The 12,386-nt window shown below is 40.5% G+C and overlaps 1 protein-coding gene across 1 annotated transcript; it reads left to right on the top strand.

Annotated features, from left to right (window-relative positions):
* Positions 1-2,232: 2,232 nt before the first annotated feature.
* On the top strand, positions 2,233-3,237 carry LOC116679250 (stonustoxin subunit alpha). The gene is made up of 2 exons (XM_032508935.1): positions 2,233-2,449; positions 2,573-3,237. The coding sequence occupies exons 1-2, from the start codon at positions 2,380-2,382 to the stop codon at positions 2,782-2,784; spliced, it is 282 nt and encodes a 93-aa protein (XP_032364826.1). The 5' UTR covers positions 2,233-2,379; the 3' UTR covers positions 2,785-3,237.
* The last annotated feature ends 9,149 nt before the right edge of the window (positions 3,238-12,386 follow it).

The following is a 12,386-nucleotide window of genomic DNA, read 5'->3' as shown; positions in this document are numbered from 1 at the left end:
TTATTGTAAATACATCCTGTCCTGGGGGGTCAGGGTTAGGTTATTGTAAATACATCCTGTCCTGGGGGGTTAGGGTTAGGTTAGATGTTTGCTTATTGGCTGTTGGTTATCCTTGTTGCTTATTGGCTGTTGTTTATCCTTGTTGCTTATTGGCTGTTGGTTATCCTAGTTGCTTATTGGCTGTTGGTTATCCTTGTTGCTTATTGGCTGTTGGTTATCCTTGTTGCTTATTGGCTGTTGGTTATCCTTGTTGCTTATTGGCTGTTGGTTATCCTTGTTGCTTATTGGCTGTTGGTTATCCTTGTTGCTTATTGGCTGTTGGTTATCCTTGTTGCTTATTGGCTGTTGGTTATCCTTGTTGCTTATTGGCTGTTGGTTATCCTTGTTGCTTATTGGCTGTTGGTTATCCTTGTTGCTTATTGGCTGTTGGTTATCCTTTGGGGGATTTATCTCGTTGCTGAAGGCCGTTTTCAGAGTTTTCTGCTGCAGTTCTTCCTTTTAGCTTTCGTAAATTTGTTGAGCTCTTTAGCGTGACGCGTCTTCAAATGTTTAATTAAGTTGCTGCTGTTGAAATTTGCAACTCTCGTACCACCCCTCGAAACTGCTTCTTTAGCTTGTTTTAAGGAGGCGTTAGGTGATCAGTTCTTCTTCGCCCCTCTAAAACAGCAGTGCAACTATTTTAAGATCAGCAAAGAAGAACTGTGTCCGAGCTAACGGAGCTAACCAGTAAATAGATTCCTATTTCTAATAGTTTACGTGGTGTCGGATCGATGCCTGGACTCCAGTACTTGATGATACCGATGCCATTTTCAGCAGTATCAGAGGCATTTCTGATACTGGCATCAGAATCAGAACATCTCTACATGTAGTAGATCCAGATTAAAGACCTGGTCCTTCTGCTGTTACCAAATCCTTAGAGAGAGAGAGAGGTTAGAGAGAGTGAGACAGGTTAGAGAGAGAGACAGGTTAGAAAGAGACAGGTTAGAGAGAGAGACAGGTTAGAGAGAGAGACAAGTTAGAGAAGAGAGACAGGTTAGAGAGAGAGACAAGTTAGAGAGAGACAGGTTAGAGAGAGAGACAGGTTAGAAAGAGACAGGTTAGAGAGAGACAGGTTAGAGAGAGAGACAGGTTAGAAAGAGACAGGTTAGAGAGAGAGACAAGTTAGAGAGAGACCGGTTAGAAAGAGACAGGTTAGAGAGAGACAGGTTAGAGAGAGAGACAGGTTAGAGAGAGACAGGTTAGAGAGAGAGAGACAGGTTAGAGAGAGAGACCGGTTAGAGAGAGACAGGTTAGAGAGAGAGAACAGGTTAGAGGAGAGAGACAGGTTAGAGAGAGAGACAGGTTAGAGAGAGAGACAGGTTAGAGAGAGACAGGTAGAGAGAGAGAGACAGGTTAGAGAGAGAGACAGGTTAGAAAGAGAGACAGGTTAGAGAGAGACAGGTAGAGAGAGAGACAGTTTAGAGAGAGACAGGTTAAAGAGAGAGACAGGTTAGAGAGAGAGACAGGTTAGAGAGAGAGAGACAGGTTAGAGAGAGAGAGACAGGTTGAGAGAAAGACAGGTTAGAGAGAGAGACAGGTTAGAGAAGAGAGAGAGACAGGTTAGAGAGAGAGACAGGTTAGAGAGAGAGACAGGTTAGAGAGAGAAGGTTAGAGAGAGACAGAGGTTAGAGAGAGAGAGACAGGTTAGAGAGAGAGAGACAGGTTAGAGAGAGACAGGTTAGAGAGAGACAGGTTAGAGAGAGACAGGTTAGAGAGAGAGAGACAGGTTAGAGAGAGAGAGACAGGTTAGAGAGATAGAGACAGATTAGAGAGAGAGACAGGTTAGAGAGAGAGACAGGTTAGAGAGAGAGAGACAGGTTAGAGAGAGAGAGACAGGTTAGAAAGAGAGACAGGTTAGAGAGAGACAGGTTAGAGAGAGAGACAGTTTAGAGAGAGACAGTTAAAGAGAGAGACAGGTAAGAGAGAGAGACAGGTTAGAGAGAGAGAGACAGTTAGAGAGAGAGAGACAGGTTGGAGAGAAAGACAGGTTAGAGAGAGAGACAGGTTAGAGAGAGAGAGAGAGACAGGTAGAGAGAGAGAGAGAGACAGGTTAGAGAGAGGACAGGTTAGAGAGAGACAGGTTAGAGAAAGACAGGTTAGAGAGACAGGTTAGAGAGAGAGAGACAGGTTAGAGAGAGAGAGACAGGTTAGAGAGAGAGACAGGTTAGAGAGAGAGACAGGTTAGAGAGAGACAGGTTAGAGAGAGAGAGGGTTAGAGAGAGAGAGACAGGTTAGAGAGAGAGATAGGTTAGAGAGAGAGAGACAGGTTAGAGAGAGAGAGAGACAGGTTAGAGAGAGAGACAGGTTAGAGGGAACCCAGCTGTGTGAGAGAGTGATGTAATGACCCCCCCCCCTCCTTTCAGGGTGGAGCCTGCTGGAGTCAGATGGTTGACACCAGGTCTGAAGAAGTGTAAGTGTGTTTTTAATTTCATTCATCAGACTGTGACATCACTCATTCAACCCTGTGATGTCATCACCAAAGAGCTGATTGGTTAATAACTGCAGCTGTGTTGTGTCTCGTTGTCTCCGTCAGATTCCTGTGAACTCACAGTCGACACCAACACGGTGAACAGGAGACTCAAACTGTCTCACAACAACAGGACGGTGACCCTGGTGCAGGAGGATCAGCCATATCCTGGTCATCCAGAGAGGTTTGAGTCCAGGTATCAGCTGCTGTGTAGAGATGGTCTGACTGGTCGCTGTTACTGGAGGTCCAGACCAGAGGAGAGGTTCATATATCAGTGAGTTACAGAGGAATCAGGAGGAGAGGAGACAGGAGGGACTGTGTGTTTGGACGTAATGATCAGTCCTGGAGTCTGGACTGTGATGATGGTCGTTACTCTGTCCGTTACAATAACAGAGAAACCTCCGTCTCCGTCCCCCGTGGCTCTGGTAGAGTAGCAGTGTATGTGGACTGTCCTGCTGGCTCTCTGTCCTTCTACACAGTCTCCTCTGACTCACTGATCCACCTCCACACATTCAACACCTCATCCACTCAGACCCTCTATCCTGGGTTTGCGTTCTGGTCTCGGGGCTCCTCAGTGTCTCTGAGTCCTGTGTAGGACGGAGAGTCTCCTCCTGTCTCTCACTGCTGATCAGCTGAGTCTGGACAGGATCACACACACACACACACACACACACACACACACACGCACACACACACACACACACACCCACACACACACACACACACAAACACAACCACAGACAGAGTACACAACACAAAACTTCAAAATAAAAGCACTTCATGTGTCGGTTTGCAGGAAGACTAAATTCCTGTTATATACCTATACATATATCTATATATATATATATATATATATATATATATATATATATATATATATATATATATATATATATATATCACATATCAGCTGTAAACCAAGTACTGTAAATACTGTAATACTGATTTTTAATCACTATAATCTTCTTTAGACAACCTTAGTTTGAAACTAAACATGAAGTTCTTATTCCAGAGCTTTACTACCATTTTACAACAACGCAGTACTGCAGTACAACGGTGAGGTACTTTTACTAGAGTATCTTCATTTTCTCCTACTTGCCTATTGTGCGTTTTAATGATCTGTTTGTATAGTTTTACTTTGCATATTCACGTACATTTTACTATATATGATGAGTAATCTACGATGTATTAAAGTGGATAAAGAGACTTTACTTTAACTAGTACTCATCCCAGCTTAGAGACAGTAATGTTGTAGTATAATTACTCTAAATGACAGTAACTAGTACTCATCCCAGTTTAGAGACAGTAATGTTGTAGTATAATTACTCTAAATGACAGTAACTAGTACTCATCCCAGTTTAGAGACAGTAATGTTGTAGTATAATTACTCTAAATGACAGTAACTAGTACTCATCCCAGTTTAGAGACAGTAATGTTGTAGTATAATTACTCTAAATGACAGTAACTAGTACTCATCCCAGTTTAGAGACAGTAATGTTGTAGTATAATTACTCTAAATGACAGTAACTAGTACTCATCCCAGTTTAGAGACAGTAATGTTGTAGTATAATTAATCTAAAGGACAGTAACTAGTACTCATCCCAGTTTAGAGACAGTAATGTTGTAGTATAATTACTCTAAATGACAGGAACTAGTACTCATCCCAGTTTAGAGACAGTAATGTTGTAGTATAATTACTCTAAATCACAGTAACTAGTACTCATTCCAGTTTAGAGACAGTAATTTTGTAGTATAATTACTCTAAATGACAGGAACTAGTACTCATCCCAGTTTAGAGACAGTAATGTTGTAGTATAATTACTCTAAATGACAGGAACTAGTACTCATCCCAGTTTAGAGACAGTAATGTTGTAGTATAATTACTCTAAATGACAGGAACTAGTACTCATCCCAGTTTAGAGACAGTAATGTTGTAGTATAATTACTCTAAATGACAAGAACTAGTACTCTATAATATATTACGTGGACTTGTCTCATGTTAGTTTGAGTTCTGTCTCTTTTCACAATAAAAGCATGAAGTTCCTGTGAGAGTTTGTGGTCTTTCTGTTTAAGTTTTATAAACTAGGAATGCGCCAGATGAGCAAAATATCCAAGTGGGAAAAATATTAAAATAAAAATCAAGTGTGATACTTAAAGGGTAACTTGTTTTTTCTTTTTTCAACCTGGACCCTATTTGATTACATTTTTGTGTCTAATGACTGATTGGAACGACAATGTTTGACATTGGTCCAGCATTGAAACAAGCTACAATGGAAGTTAATAGGGAAATTTTCCAGCTTGTATTTACCTGACCTGGACCAGGAGGTTGGTAGCCAGGAAGACCGGCCAACCCTTCTACATCCCTGGTCGTACCGGGAACAGGTGGTTGGTAGCCAGGAAGACCGGCCAGCCCTTCTACATCCCTGGTTGTACCTGGACCAGGAGGTTGGTTTTGACTCCATCTACTGGATCATTTGCAGTAATTGCCTTACTGTTTAATTACCTTACTGTTTAATAATAAAAAGACACGGACACTGGCCAGGGACAGGTAGGGTTGGCTGTGGTGGGCCATGCAGAAACCTTAATTGCTAGACCTCTTCCCAAACCCTTCTCTGAGCAGGCTGCTGGTCTCCTTGCCCTCACTGAAGCATGTAGACTGCCAGGCTCATCCCTGACTATCTACACGGACTCCAGGTGGGCTTTTGGACTAGTGCAGGACTTTGGGGCAGTGTGGAAACACCGAAACCCCTGAAATATGATGGTACGCCCATGTTGCATCATCCACTGATCAATGACCTTCTGACAGCCATCTTACCTCCATCACAAGTAGGCATATGGAGATGTTCTGCCCCCACACACGCTACACCACAGGAAAGACTACAGTGGGAAAGTGCTGGGTGCAACTTCAACGAGGGGGTCTGGCAGGGACCAGGTTCTACACCTTGTCCTCCACACCAGTTCTTCCCACATTACCTTAAGAACCTTGAGGCTCTGTCCAGAGCTCACAGAGTTAAACTTGTTCTCCTCAGCCGTTGCTGACACTTTGTACTCCTCTAGCTTTAATCCTCTGATTTCAGTCCCCCCCAGAGGGACTAATACCTCAGCAACTCACATAGATAATATCTTTACTAATGTACATAACAAGAATATTAAATCTGGTGTCCTGTGTATTGATGTGGCTGATCACTGTCCCATATTTCTAATCACTGGTAACAAGAGCAACAATTGCCCCCCTTTGCAAAATATTAAATATAGACGAATTTTCAGTGATGAAACGTGGTAAATTTCAGACACGCTTTAAGTCAATGATCATGGAGTGAAATCTATCAAACAGATCCTCAGAAGGCTTTTCATTGGTTATAAAATATGTGACGCAGGTTTACACCTCATGTTGTCCCGTCCAATCAGAGCCTTTGAAACACAAGTTGTCCAAACCGTGGATAACTCCAGCTATCATAAAGTCATTAAAAACTAAAATAGATTATATAAAAAATACCTTCTTTGTCCTTTAATCTGACGCAATTTAATGACCTCCTAATTGCATCAGACGAAGGACTCATCTCTGTACTTGTGTTATTAGATCTTAGTGCTGCATTTGATACCATTGACCATCAAATCTTATTACAGAAATTGGAAAATTTAATTGGCATTAAAGGGACTGCTCTAAGCTGGTTTAAGTCTTATTTATCAGTTCGATCTCAGTTTGTTCATGTTAACGATGAATCCTCTGTGCACGCCAAAGTTAATCATGGAGTCCCACAAGGATCTGTGCTCGGTCCAATCCTGTTTACTTTATATATGCTTCCTTTAGGCAGTATTATCAGGAAGCACTCCATAAACTTTCATTGTTATGCAGATGATACTCAGTTATATCTGTCGATCAAGCCGGATGAAACGAATCAGTTAGCTAAACTTCAAACGTGCTTCAGGATATTAAAACCTGGATGACCTGTAATTTTCTAATGTTAAACTCAAATAAAACGGAAGTCATTGCTCTGGGACCCAAGCACCTCCGTGACGCATTATCCAAAGATATAGTTACTCTGGATGGCATCACCTGGCCTCCTGCATCACCCTGACCTCCTGCACCACCCTGGCCCCAGCACCACCCTGGCCCCCAGCACCACCCTGTCCTCCAGCACCACTGTGAAGAATCTTGGAGTTATCTTTGATCAGGACATGCCTTAATTCCCACTTAAAGCAAATTTCAAGGATTGCCTTTTTCACTACGTAATATTGCAAAAAATCAGGAATATCCTGTCTAAAATGATGCAGAAAAACTAGTCCATGCATTTGTTACTTCTAGGCTGGATTACTGCAATTCTTTGTTATCAGGCTGCTTGAAAAAGTCCATAAAGACTCTTCAGCTGATCCAGAATGATGCAGCACGTGTTCTGACAGGAACCAGGAAAAGAGACCATATCTCTCCTGTTTTAGCTTCTCTGCATTGGCTTCCTGTAAAATCCAGAATAGAATTTAAAATCCTTCTCCTGACCTACAAAGCTCTTCAAGGTCAGGCACCATCTTATCTTAAAGAGCTCATAGTACCTTACAACCTCACAAGAGTACTACGCTCCCAGAATGCAGGGTTACTGGTGGTTCCTAGAGTCTCTAAAAGTAGAACGGGAGCCAGAGCGTTCAGCTATCAGGCTCCTCTCCTGTGGAACCAGGTTCCAGTTTGGGTTCGGGAGGCAGACACCGTCTCCACATTTAAGAGTAGGCTTAAGACTTTCCTCTTTGATAAAGCTTATAGTTAGGGCTGGCTCAGGAGAGTCCTGAACCATCCCTTAGTTACGCCGCTATAGGCAAAGAGATAACTGTTGTTGTGATTAAGCACTATATAAATAAAATTGAATTCTCTCTCTCTCATAGCCACCTCCGCTAGACAGTGGGATGGTCATGTCTCTCTCTCTCTCTCTCTCTCTCTCTCTCTCTCATAGCCACCTCCGCTAGACAGTGGGATGGTCATGTCTCTCTCTCTCTCTCTCTCATAGCCACCTCCGCTAGACAGTGGGATGGTCATGTCTCTCTCTCTCTCTCTCTCTCTCTCTCTCTCTCTCTCTCTCTCTCTCTCTCCTCTCTCTCTCTCATAGCCACCTCCGCTAGACAGTGGGATGGTCATGTCTCTCTCTCTCTCTCTCTCTCTCTCTCTCTCTCTCATAGCCACCTCCGCTAGACAGTGGGATGGTCATGTCTCTCTCTCTCACTCTCTCATAGCCACCTCCGCTAGAGAGTGGGATGGTCATGTCTCTCTCTCTCTCTTTTAGACTGCTGGGGGACTTCCTTTGACACACTGAGCTCCTCTCTCATCTATCTTTCTATCTTTCCATTTGTGTGCATCCATGTCCCAGAAATGCTTGTTACTAACCTAGGTCCGGGGAGTCATTCCCCGGAGTCCTTATGTTCTTTTCCCCCCAGCATGTTTCCTCGGATCAGGGAGGCGCCAAAAATCAGGGTAGCAGCTGTCCATGGTCCCGCTACATGTCCTGCGATGCCATGATACATCCTGCTACGCTCTGCGGTGCCCAGCTACGTCCTGCTGTGCCTTGTAACGCCCACAGTGCCCTGCTATGCTACAAAGAACTACTACAAACAAACTCTTCATTCTAATCCCAACCGGTCGTCAGACACCGCCTCCCAAGAGCCTGGGTCTGACCGAGGTTTCTGCCTAAAAGGAAGTTTTTCCTCGCCACTGTCGCACTGTTGCTTGTTCTGGAGGAAACTACTAGAACTGTTGGGTCCTTGTGGATTCTGGAGTGTGGTCTAGACCTGCTCTATCTGTAAAGTGTCTTGAGATAACTCTTGTTGTGATTTGATACTATAAATAAAATTGAATTGAATTGAATTGAATTTAAAAAATACAGAAACAGACTAAATCATGTCATAAGAGGAGCAAAAATCCACTATTATAATGTGAAATTAGTTGAATATGAAAACAATCCATCTTCTTTGTGGAGAACCATCAATTGTATCCTGCAATGTTTAACAATTATAGACCAGTTTATAAAGAAGATGACCCTGCAATGTTTAACAATTATAGACCAGTTTATAAAGAAGATGACCCTGCAATGTTTAACAATTATAGACCAGTTTATAAAGAAGATGACCCTGCAATGTTTAACAATTATAGACCAGTTTATAAAGAAGATGACCCTGCAATGTTTAACAATTATAGACCAGTTTATAAAGAAGATGACCCTGCAATGTTTAACAATTATAGACCAGTTTATAAAGAAGATGACCCTGCAATGTTTAACAATTATAGACCAGTTTCTGTGTTACCAGCCCTGTCCGAGGTTCTTGAAAAACTTGATTACACAAGATTAATCCAACATCTGGACAAAAATAATATGTTATATGCTCACCAGGATGGTTTTAGGAAACAACACTCTACTTACATGGCACTTGTCCATTTTTTGACTGAAATATATAAAGCAAAAGATAGAAAAGAAAATACTGGAGGTATTTTTCTGGATCTTTCAAAAGCATTTGATACCGTTAATCACTTCATTCTATTAAAAAAACTCTCACATTATGGTTTACGTAACAAGTCACTACTCTGGTTCACCAGTTATCTTTCAGACCTGTTTCAAACTGTCAGCTATAATGGGACAGATCCCCCCCCTTTCCCTTCGGTGTGGCGTACCACAGGGCTCCATCTTGGGTCCCTTGTTATTTATATTATATGTTAATGACCTTCCTAACGTCTCAGATAAACTTTCTAACATTTTATTTGCAGATGATACAAGTGTGTTTTACTCCCATAAAAACCCTGAAACTGTAATAAAAGTAGTTAATGAAGAACTTGACCAGTTATCTACTTGGTTCAAGTCCAACAAACTGTCGCTCAACATAAAAAAAAACAAGTTATATATTTTTCGGTATTAAGTCTGATACATTTAAATCTTCAATGAAAATTCAAACTGATGATATCTCCATTAATAATTTTAAACTGCTCGTTTCCTCGGCGTTATATTAGATGACTCTTTATCCTGGAAACCTCACATTAGAGCCCAAACTAAACTGGAATCTATTTTTCGACTTCAGAAGCTTTAAGAATAATATTTAGTGTTAATCGTAGACCCCCCCCCCCCTCCAATCATTGTTTACTCAGGCTAGTATTCTTAGTGTTTATCAAGTGAATCAACTTCAAACTGCTTCATTTGTTTATAGCTCTATAAAGAAGTTATTTCCAGCACCTTTGTAATATTTTTACTTTTAATAATGAGTTTCATCAGTATCCGACTCGTAGTGGTCTCATTAGGCCCCCCCCCCCCACTCCGGTACGACTTAAACCCAGTTCAGTGTATTGTATAGATAACATTATATTATGATTATGTTATATATATACAGTGGTGTGAAAAAGTGTTTGCTCCCTTCCTCATTTCCTGTTCCTTTGCATGTTTGTCACACTTAAGTGTTTAGGAACATCAAACCAATTTAAACAATAGTCAAGGACAACACAAGTAAACACAAAATGCAATTTGTAAATGAAGGTGTTTATTATTAAAGGTGAAAAAAAATCCAAACCATCATGGCCCTGTGTGAAAAAGTGATTGCGAATGCAGTTTTTGAGGATGTTTTTATGTTTAAAAAAAAGGATCTTACTCTTTAACAGGAAGGTCAGCCTCCTTAGAAATCCTTTCCATAATGTTATCAGGCATTTAGAATATTAATCTTTCTTTTGTGAAGGTAAATACAAGCTGGACAATTTCCCTATTAACTTCCATTGTAGCTTGTTTCAATACTGGACCAATGTCAAAAATTGTCATTAGACACAAAAATATAGTCAAATAGGGTCCAGGTTGAAAAAAGAAAAACCAAGTTACCCTTTAAGTATCACACTTGATTTTAATTTTAATATTTTTCCCACTTGTTAGCCATGTTAGTTTCGGGGCGGACTTGCCTTTCGCTGTCTGAAGAGCGCGTGAGCAGCTTCGATGTCGGGACTCATGACGCGGTCTTTGTCCCAAGGACTGGAGAGACAACGCTTGATGAATGACGTCCTCGTACAACTCCGGCCGCACAACATGATTTATCATAATGTGTTTCTGAGTTTCCTGCTTCTAGGAAGGAAACGTCCAAACTGCTCAGCGACCTATGTGGCTGTTTTCAGATCTTTTCAGAGTTTTCCTCTTTCGACGTGTTGCCTTCTATTATTCCCTGCATGGGGCTAATCTTTGAGTTTTAACGTGGTATTTTGTTACGTTGCTCTGTTATTGTGTGTATTGGGTCCCAACGCATATTAATAGCCTCAAACAAGTGGAGAGTCCTCAGTGACCCCCCCCCCATCCTGGAGTTCACTGACTTTAAAAGTTAAACAGAAAGACCACAAACTCTCACAGGAACTTCATGCTTTTATTGTGAAAAGATACAGAACTCCAAACTAACATGAGACAAGTCAACTTAGTATATTATAGAGTACTAGTTCCTGTCATTTAGAGTAATTATACTACAACATTACTGTCTCTAAACTGGGATGAGTACTAGTTACTGTCATTTAGAGTAATTATACTACAACATTACTGTCTCTAAACTGGGATGAGTACTAGTTACTATCATTTAGAGTAATTATACTACAACATTACTGTCTCCAAACTGGGATGAGCACTAGTTACTGTCATTTAGAGTAGTTATACTACAACATTACTGTCTCTAAACTGGGATTAGTACTAGTTACTGTGATTTAGAGTAATTATACTACAACATTACTGTCTCTAAACTGGGATGAGTACTAGTTACTGTCATTTAGAGTAATTATACTACAACATTACTGTCTCTAAACTGGGATGAGTACTAGTTACTGTCATTTAGAGTAATTATACTACAACATTACTGTCTCTAAACTGGGATGAGTACTAGTTACTGTCATTTAGAGTAATTATACTACAACATTACTGTCTCCAAACTGGGATGAGCACTAGTTACTGTCATTTAGAGTAATTATACTACAACATTACTGTCTCTAAACTGGGATGAGTACTAGTTACTGTCATTTAGAGTAATCATACTACAACATTACGGTCTCTAAACTGGGATGAGTACTAGTTACTGTCATTTAGAGTAATTATACTACAACATTACTGTCTCTAAACTGGGATGAGTACTAGTTCCTGTCATTTAGAGTAATTATACTACAACATTACTGTCTCTAAACTGGGATGAGTACTAGTTACTGTCATTTAGAGCAATTATACTATATCCTCTTTGATACATCGTAGATTACTCATCATATATAGTAACATGTACATGAATATGCAACGTTAAGCAGTACAAATATATCATTAAAACGTACAATAGGCAAGTAGGAGAAAATGAAGATACTCTAGTAAAAGTACCTCACCGTTGTACTGCAGTACTGCGTTGTTGTAAAATGGTAGTAAAGCTCTGGAATAAGAACTTCATGTTTAGTTTCAAACTAAAGTTGTCTAAAGAAGATTATAGTGATTAAAACTCAGTATTACAGTATTTACAGTACTTGATTTACAGCTGATATGTGAAGAGGTACACAACCTTATATATATATATATATATATATATATATATATATATATATATATATATATATATATATATATATATATAACAAGAATTTAGTCTTCCTGCAAACCGACACAGGAAGTGTTTTTATTTTGAAGTTTTGTGTTGTGTACTCTGTCTGTGGTTGTGTGTGTGTGTGTGTGTGTGTGTGTGTGTTTGTGTTTGTGTGTACGTGTATGTATGTGTGTGTTTGTGGTTTTGTGTGTGTGTCTGTCTGTGGTTTGTGTGTGTGTGTGTGGTTGTGTGTGTGTGTGTGTGTGTGTGTGTGTGTGTGTGTGTGTGTGTGATCCTGTCCAGACTCAGCTGATCAGCAGTGAGAGACAGGAGGAGACTCTCCGTC

This window comes from Etheostoma spectabile, unplaced genomic scaffold (assembly GCF_008692095.1).
Source record: "Etheostoma spectabile isolate EspeVRDwgs_2016 unplaced genomic scaffold, UIUC_Espe_1.0 scaffold00010018, whole genome shotgun sequence".
In the NCBI taxonomy this organism is placed as follows: domain Eukaryota; kingdom Metazoa; phylum Chordata; class Actinopteri; order Perciformes; family Percidae; genus Etheostoma; species Etheostoma spectabile.
The sequence above is the reverse complement of the archived record's forward strand: the minus strand, read 5'-3'. Positions and strand labels throughout refer to the sequence as shown.